At 40.0% G+C, this 17,337-nt stretch overlaps 1 protein-coding gene across 7 annotated transcripts in view; it reads right to left on the bottom strand.

The window, feature by feature from the left end:
- rasa1a (RAS p21 protein activator (GTPase activating protein) 1a) overlaps positions 1–17,337 on the bottom strand; it is a 232,161-nt gene that overhangs the window by 166,879 nt on the left and 47,945 nt on the right. For all 7 annotated transcript variants that reach the window (XM_069890456.1, XM_069890428.1, XM_069890408.1 and 4 more), the window contains one exon: positions 580–650. In XM_069890456.1, coding sequence (XP_069746557.1) covers positions 580–650 — 71 coding nt within the window. The remainder of the gene's footprint in view (positions 1–579; positions 651–17,337) is intronic.

Here is a 17,337-nt window from a genome sequence, read left to right as displayed (position 1 = left end):
CTTTCCTGGTTCTACTAACATCTTGTGGTTCCACATGGACCACAACTGAATCTTTCCCTTACAAATGCAAATTCCTCTGCAGGTCAGGTAAGATGCACCAAATCTGAGCACTAAGCAGGCAACACAGCCTTCAAAATGCTCTATCCCTGTGACAGAGAATCAACCACAGTCATATGAGCCTGGAGACCCATCATCAGCATCTAATAAAACTGGCAGTTTTCCTTCCCTTAAAATAATTCAGAGATTCAGATATACTTTTACAACATTGTCACTTTTTTTAATCACCATCACTTATTGATATTTCACTCTGACCTCCCCAAGCATCTCGGAGTGACTCAGAAAAGAGCCTGAAATTAAAGGAAGCAACCCTCAAAGAAAACAGCTTGAAGGTAATTGATTCAACATACAGCAGCAACATGACCACTATGATGTATATTTGGGTCAGAATAGAGAGCTAACGAGTGCATTCTCTTTGGTCTGGAAGCATTTGATACTTGTGTTCCAGGCTAAGTTTCATCTTGGTAAGCCCAAAACAGCTCAAGATTTCTATGTTTAGCTGAAAAAAAATCAACAACTTACCTAATTTCATCTGTATCTGGTACTTTAGTGTATGGCAAGACAGCTCGAACTCTTCTTCTATCCTCAACAGGCTACAATTTTGGACAAAAAAAAATCTATTTAAATTATTTTTGTTCACAACATACCAAAATAAAATCGACATTTTCTTTGTATTATTCAGTTCGTACATGACTGAGTAATGATAATATATTCCATACCAATGTCTCTTTAATCAAAATTGAAGGATGCAATGTTAGGTTTCTAATTTGTTTCAAAGTGGACACTAACATACCAGTAGTTAAATCAATCATTTGTTTGAATTAACATCTCATCAGGGTGAACATAACTCACTTGCATGTCACGTCAAAATTATGACAGATAATCATAATTCACTACTTAAAGTTACATAATGATCATCAAAACTAGTTATTGAAGTGCACTTTTTTGATACTTGGCAACACAAGTTTATAAAGTAAAACATAAACCATGAAAGGCTACTTTCTTCAGTCAGGTACCAGCATCTTTCAGAGAAAACTTTCCATTCAAAAACTGAAAGTTTTGTTTCAAAGTAAAATACTATTGGCATGGAAAATAGAACAACATATGGAGAAAAACAAGTGATTCATGATGGACAAAATTGCAGGTTTTCCCTCTCTTCTCTATATACAGGTTTGGAATGATTAGACAAAACAAAATAGAGTTGAATATGAAACAAAGTGCAGGTGATTGATTTCCAAATAACTGTAAAATGTGCTCCAATTGATTTGTGGGATTATAGGTTTTGATCTAGCCCATCCACTATCTGCTTTACTTGAATGACGATACCTGTATCATAAAACAAGAAAAAAAACAAAGAAAAATAAACAAAAAACAAGTGGAAGACACTCAAACTTCTACAGGTAAACTGTTATTCCCTACTCCAAGTGGCAAATCTCACCAAATTCACTAAACATACAGAGTCAAAATAGATCTAATTTCTATGGATGAGGTAATTCATTAATATGTGAAAAATCTAGACAGGGAGATAAACTGGTTCTGGGAATAAGAAGCAACAGGAGCTGTGCAGCAACAAGGCAACTTTTCCAATTGAGAAAGTGACCAAAAGATCTATTCACTCTTTGTTCATTCCTCAGCGAGGTGCCACTGCTGTATTTGTAAATTTTGATTTCCTCAAATTACAAAGATCAAATTCCTGCACTTTGCTCTCTACCACATCTCATTGGGTAATAGAAACCAGATTTCTCGCAGTGGTAAATTAAATTAAATTTATAAACACCAATTATGTTTGTGTTTTAAATTTTAAAAGCTTGTACAGTAGATGACAGAAACTCTGAAAGACCCATCATCTATTCTTGGTAATTAAAGCAGTATGGAGATGCCATGAATTAAAGGAATCTGTATGGATATTACAAAATTTCAGAAGAACTCCAGTCTTGATAGTATTAACAAATTAGAGATACAAGAAAATTGCTGTGGTAAATAGTTGTGGGAGAATGGCCATACATCAGAAAAGCAAGTTCTTATAGTCTGCTCATAATTAAAAGAATCCTCAAGTTTGTTGAGATAGTAGTTGTGAGGAAAAAGAAGTTTTGTACAAAATAAAATCTTATTAATTATACACAACATGGTTGGCGTAGCAGTTAGTGGAACACCTTTACAGCACCAGCAATCAAGACCTGGTTGAAATCTCACACTGCCTGTAAGGAGTTTTTACGTTCTCCCCGTGTCAGTGTGGGTTTTCTCTGGAGGCTCCAGCTTCCTGCCACAATTTGAAACATAATGGGGGGTGTAGGTTAATGGGGTGGAAATTGGGCAGCATGGACTCATGGGCCGAAATGGCCCATTACTATGCTGTATGTATAAATTTTTTAAAACAGCGAAAATAGAGTCTTTGGATTTTATTTAAGATCAGAGTTGTCATAAAAGGACTCAACTCCTCATAAAAGGACTCAACTCCAAATTGCCCCTTTAAGGTAGGATTTTGAGAATCAAGTCTTACTGTCCTTTATCTGCTTCCATAAGAGTATCTAGGAATAGCATCTCTCCAATTATGAATAGAAATATTCTGAAATTTATTTGGTCTCCAAAGGGTCATATAAAGCAATGCACATAATGAAAAGTTTGGCTTAATGAATTCAACTTCTATTGTTAAAAATGAAAAGATGCAGCATTAGTATTAAAATTCCTGCTTTCTAAATGAATGATTGAAGAGAAACCCATCTAGTAAATTGATATTCAATTTTTTTTTAAATTTAGATATACAGCACGGTAACAGGCCATTTCAGCCCAGGAATCCGTGCCGCCCAATTAACACCCCATTAACCTACACCCCTGGTATGTTTTGAGGAGGAAAATCAGAGTGGGAGGAAATCAGAGCCCCTGAAGAAAATCCACAGAGACTTGGGGAGAACATACAAACTCCTTGCAGACTGTGAGGGATTCAAACCCCGGATAGCACTGTAAACTGCTATGCCAATCTTGTTGTTATAATGAAAGATTTTTTTTGCATAAAACTATTCTTTTTCCTCACAACTACTATCTCAGCAAACTTGAAGATTCTTCTAATATCCTTTTGTAATTGTGAGCAGACTAGAAGAACTGGCTTGACTGATGTATGGCCATTCTCCCACACCTATTTACTACTTCAATTTTCTTGTCTGTAGTTTGTCAATACTATCAAGGCTGGAGTTCTTCTGAAATTTAGTGATATCCTCACAGATTCCTTTAATTATCGGCATCTCCATGATTTAACTCGATACTGAGAATATTATGGCCTCTTATTATGCTAGTTTATATTCTTGAAGGGACTCGCTTGTTTTCTGCAGCCAAACAGCTACTTTGCAACAAAAACTACAATAAATACTGCATTAAAAAGAGTTAATAAAGTAAAAAAATAAATTCACAGTTTTCCTAGAGCAATAAAAGTGACTTAGCAATAATGTAGTCAATCCTTCTGTAGAGTTGATTATTGTAACAAGGGAAGATTCAAGAGCCTGAGAGCTGATGGAAATAAACTATGAACCTCAAGGTTCTTGTTTTCAGGCTTGAACCTTCTGCTCAAAGATAGCAGTTGTGCTTTTGAACCTTCTGCTCAAAGATAACAGTTGTGACCATGGTAATGGGGGTCTTTTATGATCTTGACTGTCTTCTTGAGGCAGAACCTCACAAAGAAATATACAATGGATGGGAAATCAGAGCCTGTGATGTGCCTGGTTGTTTATAGTCTTCTGTAGCTTTCTGAGTTCCTGGGCATTTGAATTCCCAAACCAGGCTGTGATGCAACCAGTCAGCAGAATTAACATAGTGCACCTCGAGAATTAAAGTATTCAACAACATGGCAAATCTCCTCATACTCCTTGGAAAGGAGAGGCATTGGTACGTGTTCTACACTAATGTTTCTATGTGCTGGCTCCAGGAGAAGACTTTTGACTGCCAGCAACGAAGGTTCAAACCCCCTCCACCTTTGTTCCATTAATACTGGCATGCACAAGGTCCCTCGTCCTCTCCTTACTAAAATCAATAATAAACCTCTTGATTTGATGATGTTAAGAGCAAGATTGCTGTTCTAGATCACCAAACCAGATTCTCAATTTCCATCTGTAGTCTGGATCATAATTCCAGCAATTTGGCCGACAACAGTGATGTCATCAGTGAATTTGTAGATTAATTTAGATCCAAACTTGGCTAAGCTGTCATGAGTGTTCAGGAAAGAGAGGACAAAGCGCTTAGCCTAGGGGTAGCATTGATGGTCATCATGGTAGAAGTAATATTGCTGATTTGCACTGATTGGGAAAGTTGAGGGTCCAGAAACAAAGAGACAAACAGAGTCCCATATCCTGCAGTTTGGTCATAGGCTTTGAAGGTATGATGGAGTTGAATGCCAGCTTTAGTCAATGAACACCCTGACATAGGTGTTCCTGTGGTTTAGGTAATTTAAGAGGGAGTACCAGAAAGATGGCATCTGCCATTGATCTATTGGACAACAGGCGAATTGAAGTGAGTCCAGATCCTTCCTGAGATAGGAGTTAATTTGTTCCATTACTAATCTCTCAAAGAACTTCAGCCCAGTTAACACAAATATCATCAGTTAATAGTTTTTGAGCCACATCACCTCACTCTTCTTAGGCACTGAATAATGGATGCTCTTTTTGAAGCAGGTGAGGACCTCTGACTGTTGTAGTGATAGGATGAAAATGTCTGTAAAAACTTCAACCAGTTGGTTCACACTGATTTTAAGGTCAATGTCAAGTACACTGTCTGGGCCAGACACTTTTGGAGAATTCACCCTCCTGAAGTTTGTGTTCACATCTGTCTCAGAAACTAGGAGCACAGTGTCACCTTGGGCTATGGGGCTCTCAAGGGTTCTTCATTATTTTTGCACTTGAAGTAAGCATAGAAGACATTCACAGCATGTGGGAGAGATGTTCACAGTTCATGATGATGCCTTGTTTCACCATGTAAGATATAATGGTGTGCATGTCCTGCCACAGCTGTCAACATCTGTCAGATGACACCTTGATCTGGAATTATCTCATTGTATTGGTAATGGCATTCTGGAAGTTGTACCTGGTACTTTTGTATATTTCTCATTTTCCTGACCAAAACATCACAGATCTAATCTTCAACAGTTTATGGATCTCTTGATTCATAAGAACAGAACAACACAAGAAATAGGAGCAAGAGTAGATGATCTGGCCTGTGAGCCTGCTCTGACATTCACAGAGATTATGGCTGATCTGATGATAGACTCATCACCACCTACCTGCATTTTCCCCATCCCTTAATTGTAAAAAATCTATCCAATCTATCTTAAGTATATTTACTGAGATAGCCTCCACTGCTTCAATGGATAACACATTACACAGATCCACCATATTTCTAAAATATCCATTTCATTCTTCGAAATTCAAGTAAGTACAGCTCCAGACAACTCAATCTCTCCTCCCAGGAGAACCGCCTCACCTCTGGAATCAACCTGGTGAACCTCCTCTGCACCACATCCTTCCTCAAGGAAGGAGACCAGAACTCCATACAGTACTCCAGATGTAGCCTTACCAGCATCTTGTACAGTTGCAATTCATGCTCTATCACTATCAAGTCCTTCTGCATGGCAACATGCTGCATTGCTTGCCATTGAAATTATAATCTGATCCTCCATTTTCCCTTCCAGTGGATAACCTCACATTGATCAGCATTGTACTTATCTGCCAGATCCTTGCCCACTCACTTAAACTATCTATATGTCTCTGCAGACTCTGTGTCCTCTGCAAAATTTTATTTTCCATTCAAATTGGTATCATCAGCAAAAAGATACATTACACTCTGTCCCCTCTTTCAGATTCCAGCACTGATCACTGCAGCACCTCGCTCACCACTGAACACCAACTCACTGCTTTCTATAGGTTAACCAATCTTCTATCCATGCGAATATATCTCCCCCAACTCTGTGCCTCCTCAAGGAACATCCTTCTGCTTCCCTCTATCTACCGCGCTCATTATATCCTCAAAGAACTTCAGTAACTTCATCAAACAGAACCTATCTTTGGCAAATACATGTTGCAGCTACCTGAAAGATCCCTTTCATTCCAGATGTCTCACTATTTCTTCTTTAATAATAGCTCGAGCATTTTCCCAACCACAGATGTTAAATTAATTTTGCAATAGTTCCCTGTGTACTTTTTTAAAATAGTGGCGTGAAGTTTACCATCTTCCAATCTGCCGAGACCTGCCTAGAGACCATAAAATTTTGGTAAATAATTACCAAAGCCAGTACTATAACTTCTGCCATTTCTTTCAGCACCCTGAGATACATTCCATCACAGCCAGAGACTTATCTATTTCTAGACCCACAAATTTACTCAGGCTGCCTCTTTGGTGATAGCTATTGCATCTTGGTCATCCCCTCCCATCACATCCATATCTATCATTTGCATGATAGAGGTGTCCTCCACTGTGAAGACTGACAGAAAAGTCATTCAAAACCTCATTACCCCATATCAATTCCCCTTCACATCCAACCTTGCACTTTATGTAATTATATAAACTTTTACTATTCACTTTTATATTTTGTACTAATCTTTTTTTCATAATCTACTTTCCCCCTCTTTATTGCTAGCTTCACGATTCATTGTTGCTTTTTACATTTTTCCCTAGCTTTTAGCTTTCCCTTGCTCTTGGTGATTTTTTTCCACGCATAAGCTTTTAGCTTCATGCCTTCCTTTATTTCCTTAGTTATCAAAGCCTGGGTGTCCCCACCCTTACTGATCTTCCTTTCAACTGGAATACACTTTTGTTGAGCACTGTAAAAAATCTCTTTGAAAGTCTTCCATTGTTCCTCAATGGTCCCTCCATATAGCCTGCGTTCCCAGACTACCCTGGGTAACTCCTCTCATACTCTTGTAGTTTCCCTTGCTTAGGCATAACACACTGGTTTTAGACCAATGTACCCTTCATTTGTATGAGAAACTCAATCATACTGTGATGACTCTTTCCAAGAGGATCCCCAACTACAACTATATCTATGGCTTCTGAGGAGGACAAACCCAGATTTCAGTTGGCTATAATGTTTATTTTTCCTGATCAAATCTTCAATAGTTTTTGTCATCCAAGCTTTCCTGATTTGGCCATCTTTTCCTTTTACCCTTTCTAATTCATTCAGCCCTAGGGTTCTTACAAGCTCTCTTTTAAAGGATTCTAAAAAATAAGTCATTTGAGAGATTACAAGTTATCCAAACAAGATTACACCATGCACAAAATTTAAACAAAATATTGATGTTGTCTGAAGCATCCAAAAGAAGGTGTAATGAAAAGGAACATTAATAATTCAGGCATAGCCCCTCTACTCACCAACGTAATTTCCTATCATGGATAAAAGATGAGTTAACAGGCATTGGTAACCATGGTTTTTGAGAGATGTTGGGGATCTGGTTTGAAAGAAGGGAGAGATGTATAGTAGATATAGGCAACATGGAGCAAATGAGGTACTTGAGGAGTATAAAAATGCAAGAAAAACCTCAAGAAAGAAATCAGGAGGCTAAAAGAAGGCATGAGGTTGCTTTGGCAGACAATGTGAAAGAAAATCCAATGGGTTTCTACCAGTATATTAAGAGCAAAAGGATAGAAAGGGACAAAATTGGTCTCCTTGAAGATCAGAGTGGTCGGCTTTGTATGGAGTCAAAAGAGATGGGGGAGATCAGTATTCTAATCAGTATTCACTCAGGAAATGGGCACAGAGTTGTGGGAAGTAAGGAAAACAAGCAGTGAGATCATGGAACCTATACAGATTAAAAAGGAGGAAATGAGGGTGGATAAATCCCTAGGCCTAACTAATTAGGTTAGTTATCTAAAATAATGTAGTCATAAATAATTAGGCTTATTTAAAATAATCTCCTAACTGTTTCTGTTAACTGGTTAGTCAGTTTTACAAATACCACATTTGCACATCACTAATTTACATCTCCTCACCTTTCCATGCCAATGCAGTTTTATTAGCCATAAGAGATATCTTGAAACAATTTCAAGTTTACATTTGTACAAGCATTCAGTGCGTACATACCTTTGTCACAGGAAAAAAATTTGCACAACATATTTTCACACACCAACTACTAAAAATTAGAGGGAACATTGCACACAAGGTTGTTCTTCTTCAAGGAACAAGCATAACATGATGCCAAGTGTGTAAAAAAAGACAATAGTTCCCGTCATGGATAAGTTAAGTCCTCCCACACCGATGCAGTTTACCAGCAATCTAATCGATAATTGGAAACACTTCAGTGATTCAGCATTTATTAAGAGGCTGGTGAAGCAGAAGAGACCAACGAAAAACAGAAATTGTCTACATTTCTACACGTGATGGCTGAAGATGCCTTGCACATCTATAATAGTTTTCAAATTGACGAGACAGCTCTTATGTTGGACACAATTGATGAAAAAATTTGAGGAGTATTTTGTTCCAAGTAAAAACGTTCAAGTTTTTCTCCTGTGACCAGAAACAAGGTATGAGTTTCGACCAAACTTCGCCGAGCTTCATACACTGATCAATTCCTGTAAATTTGGAGATTTGAAAAACTCACTCAAGACCGAATAGTTTGCGGAATCCCAGATAATGGGTTTACAGAAAAACTGTTGCGTGAAAAAGATTTGACGCTGGAAAACGTTGTGAGTATGTGTAGGGCAGTAGAGACCACACAAGGACAAGCTAAGGAGCTGCACAAGAGTGACACAACAGTACATGCAGTCAAAACAGAGAAGCAGAGTACCAGCAGTTTCCCAAAGCTACAACAAAGAGGTGTAGGGTCAAACAGCATATGTAGCAGGTACGATGGTAGACATATTCCAAAGATGTATCCTGCCTAAGGAAAGTCCTGCAATAAATGTGGGAAGAAGAATCATTTTTCAAAGTGCTGCAAAGCAGGGGCTACTAAGAGAAAGGTGTACACAGAAGATAAAAAAAATGGAAGAATTCTTCATGGATTCACCACATACAGACTGCAACTGCTGAAACAAAATGGATCCGGGAGGTTTCAGATCGTGCCCACGATATCCTGCAGTGAGAGGGAGAACAGCCGGAAGGCCGTAGTACATGTTGGTACCAATGACATAGGTAGGAACATTGAAGAGGTCCTTAAAAAAAATTATAGGGGGTTGGCAAGGGAGTTGAGAATCAGGATCACCAAGGTAATCATCTCTGGATTACTGTCTGTGCTATAAGACAGTGAGTATAGGAATATAATGAGGTAGAAGATAAATGCATGGCTGAGGAATTGGAACAGGGAACATTGAGACCTCTTTTGGGACAGAGTGGACCTGTACAAAAAGGACAGGTTGCACTTGAATCCCAGGGGGACCAATATCCTGGCGGGGAGGTTTACTAAGGCTACTGAGGAGAGTTTAAACTAGAATTGTTGGAGGGGACATCGGAACCGAACTGAAGAGAGTGGGGAAGATGAAGTTGGCTCACAAATAGAAAAAGCATGGAGACAGTGTGTGAGGGAAGAAAGGCAGGTGAGAGAGAAGGGAAGTGCTCAGAAGGACAGTTTGAGATGTGTCTATATTAATGCAAGGAGTAATGTGAACAAAAAAGATGATTTTAGAGTGTAGATTAATACTTAGACCTATGATGTGGTGGCCATTACAGAGTCTTGATGGCTCAGGGACAGGATTGGTTACTTCAAGAGCCAGGTTTTAGATGTTTCAGAAAGGACAGGGAGGGAGGCAAAAGAGGTGGGGGGCGTGCACTGTCAATCAGAGATAGTGTCATGGATGCATAAAAGGTGAACTTCATGAAGGAATTATCTATGGAGTCTTTGTGGGTGGAGGTTAAGAATAGGAAGGGGGTCAATAAATTTACTGAGCATTTTTTATAGGCCACCCAATGAAAACAAGGTATCAAGGAGCATTTAGGGAAACAGCTTCTGGAAAGGTGTAGTAATAACAGAGTGTCGTGATGGAAGATTTTAAATTCCCAAATATCGATTGGCATCTCCCAAGAGCAGGGGGTTAAGATGGGGTGGAGTTTGTAAGGTGTGTTCAGGAAGGTTCCTTGACAAAATATGTAGATAAGCCTGCATGAGGAGAGACTTTACTTGATTTTGTATTGGGAAATGAACCTGGTCAGGTGTCAAATCTCTTAGTGGGAGAACATTTTGGATATAGTGATCATAATTCTATCTCCTTTACAATCGAATTGGAGAGAGATAGGAACAGACAAGTTAGAAATGAGTTTAATTGGAAAAAGGGGAATTATGAGGCTATCAGGACAATAAGACCCAGGTTTAAGGTGCTGGGGAGTAGGTACAGAGGAAATGTCAGGGGCCATTTTTTTTTAATGCAAAGAGTGATGGGTGCGTGAAATGGGCTGCCGCCAATGGTAGTGGAGGCAGATAGGTTAGGGTCCTTTAAGAGACTTTTGGATAGGTACATGCAGGTTAGAAAAATAGAGGACTATGGGAAAGACTAGAAATTTCTAAGGTAGGGACATGTTCAGCACAACTTTGTGGACCGAAGGGCCTGTAAGTTTTCCATGTTTCTATAGATGATTCTAGTGATTGTTATGAAACAGTAATTCCATTTAAGATCAACACCCAATCCCAGGTTAATATGGATGATTACAAGACCCTCACTGTAAAGAGCAAGATTTATCCAGTGAAATTAAAAGTGACAGACTATTCTGGAGAGAACATTCCAGTAAAAGGGGCTGTATGGTGATCTTCCAACACAAAGCAGCATCTAAAGCCACAGCTACTGATTGTAGAAAAGAGACACAGCCAATATTAGGTCTGAGTGCATGTGAAGAGCTCAACCTGGTGAAAGAGTTTTCATAGTGGCTTCACTGACTGAAGATGAGCACACAACATTTATGGATGTCTTTGAGGCCCTTGGATGTTTACCTGGTGTACATAATATCCACGTAAAGGAGACAATGACTCCTGTTGTCCATGCATGCAAGAAAGCTCCATATCCACTTGGAGACAAACTTAAACAAGAACTATACACATTGAATGGATGAAAGTCATACAGAAAATTGAAGAACCTACAGACTGCATCAGCTCACTGGTCATCTTAAAAAAGAAAAACAGAGCACGGCATGCAAGTCTGGACCCAAGAGATCTCAATAAAGCCATCGAGAGAGTGTAGCGTTCGCACTAAGAAGGCACAAAGAAGAACCACACGCACACCAAAGCCTTGAGGTTAAAAATGGTTTATTGCACTGGCCGTCGCATTTATATGGGCCCCAGGCACTGACGTCAGGGCCCCACATCATTGGAGTGCTGGCCTGATATTGGTCAGCGTTCCCGCCAGTTCCTCGTCTTCCTGCTGTGCAGGATGTCACCTGGGACAACAGCCAGTTCCACCGCCAGGTCCACACGGTCACGTGTTCATCAGCCATTTTGTGGGCTGGTCCGCATCTCTTTGCATGGGCCGCTACAAGAGCATTCTAAATTGCTGACATGGGAGGAAATCATGTCCCAGTTTCCAGGTGCCAAGAGGTTTGGCAAGCTCAAAGCATCATCAGGGTTTTGGCAGATGAAGCTCGATGAGGCAAGTTCAAGACTATGCACTTTTAATTCTCCACAAGGAAGATACTGCTTTCTTTGGCTACCATTTGGGATCTTGTCCGCACCAGAAGTCTACCATAAAACCATCCACTTAATCTTTGAAAGTATTGCTGGAATTGAGACCATGATGTATGACATCATTGTATGGTGGTCCACCAAGGATAAACATGATACTTAACTAAGCCAAGTGTTTGACATGACACGGAATTTAAATTTGAAATTAAATAAAGAGAAATACGAATTTAGTATAAAGACAATGTACTTCATTGGAGATGTCATATCTGAATAAAGTACGATGCCGGATCCACGAAAGACATCAGTCATTGAGAATTTTGTGAGGCCCCAAAACAAAGAGGAAGTGAGACGTTTCTTAGGGATGGGACATACCTGGCTAAGTACATCCCTTGTCTGCAAATTATGTCAGCACCATTTAGGTCACTCCTTGTGCAGAAACAAGGAGTGGATCTGGTTGCAGGAACAAGAGTGCTCCAGGTACTCAAAAAAGTCCTAACAGAAGAGCCTGGACTAAAATTTTATGATCCGGATGGGTGCACAAGGATCTCGGCTGATGCATCCCAACATGGCCTTGGAGCAGTATTATCAAAGTAGCAGGAGGACATATGGCAACCTGTGGCCTATACAGCAAGGGTTTTAACAAGTGCAGAAGCCAACTATGCACAGATGGAGAAAGCCTCTTGGCAGCACTTTTGCATGCAAAAGGTTCCCTCAATACGTTTATAGACAAGCTCTTGAAGTGAAGACGGAACATAAACTGGTCTCAATTATGTCATAACCACTGAATGACTATGCCACGGCAGTACAGCACATGTTGATAAGACTGCAGAAACACAAAGTGAAAATGATCTACATTCCAGGAAAATTCATGCTTGCAGCTGTTGCATTGTCTCAATCAGTTGCCAAGAAAGAAAAGAGCAACCAAGATGTTAATGCAGTTTTATAGGCCTATGTTCACAAGATTATCACTTCATTTCCAATATCCCAGGATAGTACAGATCAGATCTGGAAAGCAACAGAGACATGAAACAATGAAAGAGCTTAAAGATACAGAAAGGATGGCCAGCAGCTAAGAATAACTATCCAATGGGTATTCGGGTTTATTGGCCATTTGGCCCTTCAAGCCAACACCGCCATTCATTTTGATCATGGCTAATCATCCACTCAGTACCCTGTTCCAGCTCTCTCTCCATACCCCCTGATCCCACTAGTCACAAGTACTAAATCTAATTCGCTCTTAAATATAGCTATGGAACTGGCCTCAATCACTTCCTGTGGCAGAGAATTCCATAAATTCACCACCCTCTGAGTGAAAAAATTCTTCCTCATCTCAGTCCTAAAGGACTTCCCCTTTATCCTTAAACTGTGACCCCTGGTTCTAGACTTGCTCAACATTGGGAACAATATTCCTGCATCTAGCCTGTCAAATCCCTTAAGAATTTTGAACATTTCTATTAAATTTCCTCTTAATCATCTAAATTCCAGCGAGTACAAGCCCAGTTGTTCTAGCCTTTCTTCATATGCAAGTCCCGCCATCCCTGGTATCAATCTGGTAAACCTTTTCTGCACTCTCTCCATGGCAATGATGTCCTTCCTCAGACAAGGAGACCAAAACTGAACACAATACTCCAGGTGAGGTCTCACCAAGGCCCTATACAACTGCATCAATACCTCTCTGTTACTGAACTCGAATCCTCTTGATACGAACTCCAACACACCATTCGCCTTTTTTACTGCTCGCTGCACGTGCCTGCCCACTTTTAATGACTGATGCACAGCGACACCCAGGACTCTTTGCATCTCCCCTTTTCCTAAATGGATACCATCAAGATAGTACTCAGCCCTCCCATTCTTTCCTCCAAAGTGGATAACCACACACTTATCCACATTATATTGTATCTGCCATGCATTTGCCCACTCACCCAACTTGTCCAAGTCACCCTGCACACACTTAACAGCCTCTACACAGCTTACAATCCCACCCAGCTTCGTGTCATCTGCATACTTGGAAATGCTGTTTGCCATTTCCTCATCTAAATCATTAATATATATCGTAAATAACTGGGGTCCGAGCACTGAGCCTTGTGGTACCCCACCAGTAACTGACTGCCATTCCGAAAAGTACCCATTTATTCCTACTCTTTCCTTCCTATCTGTCAACCAATTCCCTATCCACCTCAATACCATATCCCCTATGCCGTGTGCCTTAAGTTTGTATAGTAATCTCTTGTGTGGGACCTTATCAAAAACCTTCTGAAAATCCAGGTAAACCACATCTACTGGTTCTCCCCTATCCACTCTACTAGTTACATCCTCAAAAAATTCAATAAGATTAGTCAGACACAATTTTCCCTTCATAAAATCCATTCTGGTTCTGAACAATGAATTCACCACCTTCCAGATGTGCCGCAATCACATCTTTAATAACTGACTCTAACATTTTCACCACTACCGATGTCAAGCTAACTGGTCTATAATTCCCTGATTTCTCTTTCCCTCCCTTTTTAAAAAGTGAAGTTACTTTAGCCACCCTCCAGTCCTCAGGAATTACTCCAGAATCCAAAGAGTTTTGAAAAATTATCAACAATGCATCCACTATTTCATGGGCTACTTCCTTTAGCACTCTGGGATGCAGACCATCTGGCCCTGGGGACTTGTCTGCCTTTAATCCCTTCAATTTATTCAACACAACCTCATAACTTACACTTATTTTCCCCAGTCCTTCCGTCACATTAGCCCCATGGTCCCCTATTATTTCCTGAAGACTATTCATATTTTCACTCGTGAAGACCGAACTAAAGTAGTTATTTAATTGGTCTCCCATAACCAATTCACCTGTTTCTGACTGCAAGGGACCCACATTTGTCTTTACTAGTCTCTTTCTCTTTACATATCTATGAAAACTTTTGCAGTCATTTTTATGTTCCCTGCCAACTTTCTTTCATAATCTCTTTTGCCTTTCCTGATTAATCCCCTTGTCTTCCTCTATAGAACTCTGAATTTCTCCCAATCCTCTGGTATTCTGTCTTTCCTGGCTAGTCTATACGCTTCCTCTTTACACTTGATACTCTCCCTGATTTCCCTTGTTATACAAGGATGCACTATCTTCCTTGAGTTATTCTTTTTCCAAACCAGGATGAACAAACGCTGCATTTCATCCACGTGATCCTTAAATCCTTGCCATTGCCTTTCTGCAGTTAATCCTTTAAGTAACATTTGCCAATCTAACTTAATCAATTCGCGTCTCATACCCTCAAAGTTACCCTTCTTTAAGTTCAGAACCTGAGTTACAGAATTAACCCTGTCACTTTCCATTCTAATGTAAAATTCCACCATATTGTGGTCACTCTTGCCCAAAGGGCTTCGCACAACAAGATTGTTAACTTACCCTTCCTCATTTCTCTGAACCCAGTCTAGAATGGCCTGTTCCCTCGTTGGTTCTTCAACATACTGGGTTAGAAAATTATCCCGTATACCTTCTAAGAAATCATCCTCATCAGTACCCATACCAATCTGATTCATCCAGTCTATATGGAGATTAAAGTCACCCATTATTAACTGCTTTGCCTTTGTTGCACGCATTTCCAATTTCCTGTTTAATGCCATCCCCAACCTCTCTACTACTGTTAGGTAGTCATATAGTAGAAACAGTCTATTTTTTTCAATTACCCAGAGGTAGCAACACTGCTGTAAACATCCAGCAAAGCAGTTATCGCTTTCATGAAAAATGTGTTTGCAAGACAAGGAAGTTCCTTAAGAAGTAGTATCAGACAATGGTCTTCAATTTTCAAGCAGTGAATTTGAGTCCTTTGCCAATAGTTGGGGTTTTCGATATATAACTTCAAGCCCACATCGCCAAAATTCGAATGGCCTAGTAGAGAGTTCTGTCAAGGTGGTGAAGAGCGTCATGAAGAAAGCAAATGATGAATGAGAGTATTTCCATAGAAGTTTAATAATTCACAGAAGTGCACCACTACAAAATGGCCTTTATCCTGCCCTAATGCTGATGAGTTGATGTATACGGACCAACCTTCCAATGCATGAAAATCTGTTGACACCTAAAGGAGCAGACAAAGTCAAACAGGCTAAAGTGGAAGAGAAAGTAAAACAGACACAGTATCATGATAAGACTGTGAAAAGTCGACCAGTCCAGAAGCCTGGAGTTCAAGTACGAATCCAAGGTCACAATTCTGGCACATGGTCCATGCAAGGTTGTGTGCAAGAGGAAATAGGTCCATGCAAGGATGTGTGCAAGAGGAAATAGATCCACATTCCTACCAGATCCAGACAGAGGGATGAACACCTCAGAGAAGGAACCGTGTGAATCTATGACAACAAGCTCCAACCCATGGTCATCTGTCAGAACACAAAAGGGTCCAGCACATGTAGAAAAGGAATATGTTGTTCAGAGTTCACAGAAAGACACAAGTACTAATGCAGTAAATGTAAGTAACACACCAATGGAAACACATACCAGACCAAAAAGGACTATTATACCACCTCGGAGACTGATTGAAAGCTGCTGAGTGGGAAGAGACTAGCCACGGAACGTAGATACCTTTGTAATGTAGTATTGTGTTTGCATTTTTTCTTTTTTTTTTAAAAAAAGAGGAAAGATGTGCTATTATGCGTGAGAAATAAAGAACAACATTTCCCAGTAGGCACTGGAACAAAAAGTAGACTACGACGAAGTCAAGTGCGTTGTTGGTTCAAACAGCTTAAAATTAAATAACACTGTTTAAGCATTAAAACCACACAAGGTTGTTCTTCTTCAAGGAACAAACATAACAATCGGTGAGTTAAATTTGGAGTATTTTGTGCAGTTTTGGTCACCCAACTACAGGAAAGACATCAATAAGATAGAAAGAGTGCAGAAGTCTGTGCTGCCAGTTTACACCCAAGTAACCTGGCATGTTTTGAACAGTGGGAGAAAACCGAAGTGTCGAGGGAAAACCCACGCAGATGCGGGGTGAATGTACAAACTCCTTACAAACAGCACAGGATTTGAACCCCAGTCCCTATCACTGGCACTGTAAATATATTGCCCTAACTTCTACGCCAACCGTGCCGCCCTTAGATGTTATCCAAACTTTAACCCTTCCCTGTAACTCAGTTCCTAAACAGGATAGGATTTTATCCCCTGCAGCATAGAAGAACAAGGGGAAATTTGAAAGAGGTACTTACAATTGCGAGGGGCAACAACAGTAAATGTAGATAAGTTTTTTCCACTGAGGGTAGATGGGATACAAACCAGAGGAGATGGGTTAAGGGTGAAAGTGGAAAAATTTAGGGGGAACTTCTTCAGAGAGCAGTGGGAGTGTGGAACGAGCTGCCAGCTGAGATGGCGAATGTGGGCTCAATTTTAACATTTAAGAAGAATTTGGAGATACATGGATAGGAGATGTATTGAGAGCAATGGAATGGGTGCAGTTCAGAGGGAAGAGGGAAAAAAATGGTTCAGCACAGACTAGAAGGGTCAAAGGGACTCGTTTCTGTGCTGTAGTGTTCTATAGTTTAATGGTTCCCAAACATTAACTCATCTCTAATTGCTTCATTCCAAGACCCTTGCAACACACACACACACACACACACACACCAACACACACACACCAACACACACACACACACACACACCTACCTTACCTAGGTCTTTTTCAATGCAGACTCTCCATGCAAAAAAGAGTGTATTCAATTCCATGGCTGGAGG

The sequence above is a fragment of the Narcine bancroftii genome, chromosome 1, assembly GCF_036971445.1.
Source record: "Narcine bancroftii isolate sNarBan1 chromosome 1, sNarBan1.hap1, whole genome shotgun sequence".
NCBI classification, from domain to species: Eukaryota; Metazoa; Chordata; class Chondrichthyes; order Torpediniformes; family Narcinidae; genus Narcine; species Narcine bancroftii.
This window is presented reverse-complemented; position numbering and strand designations above follow the sequence as displayed.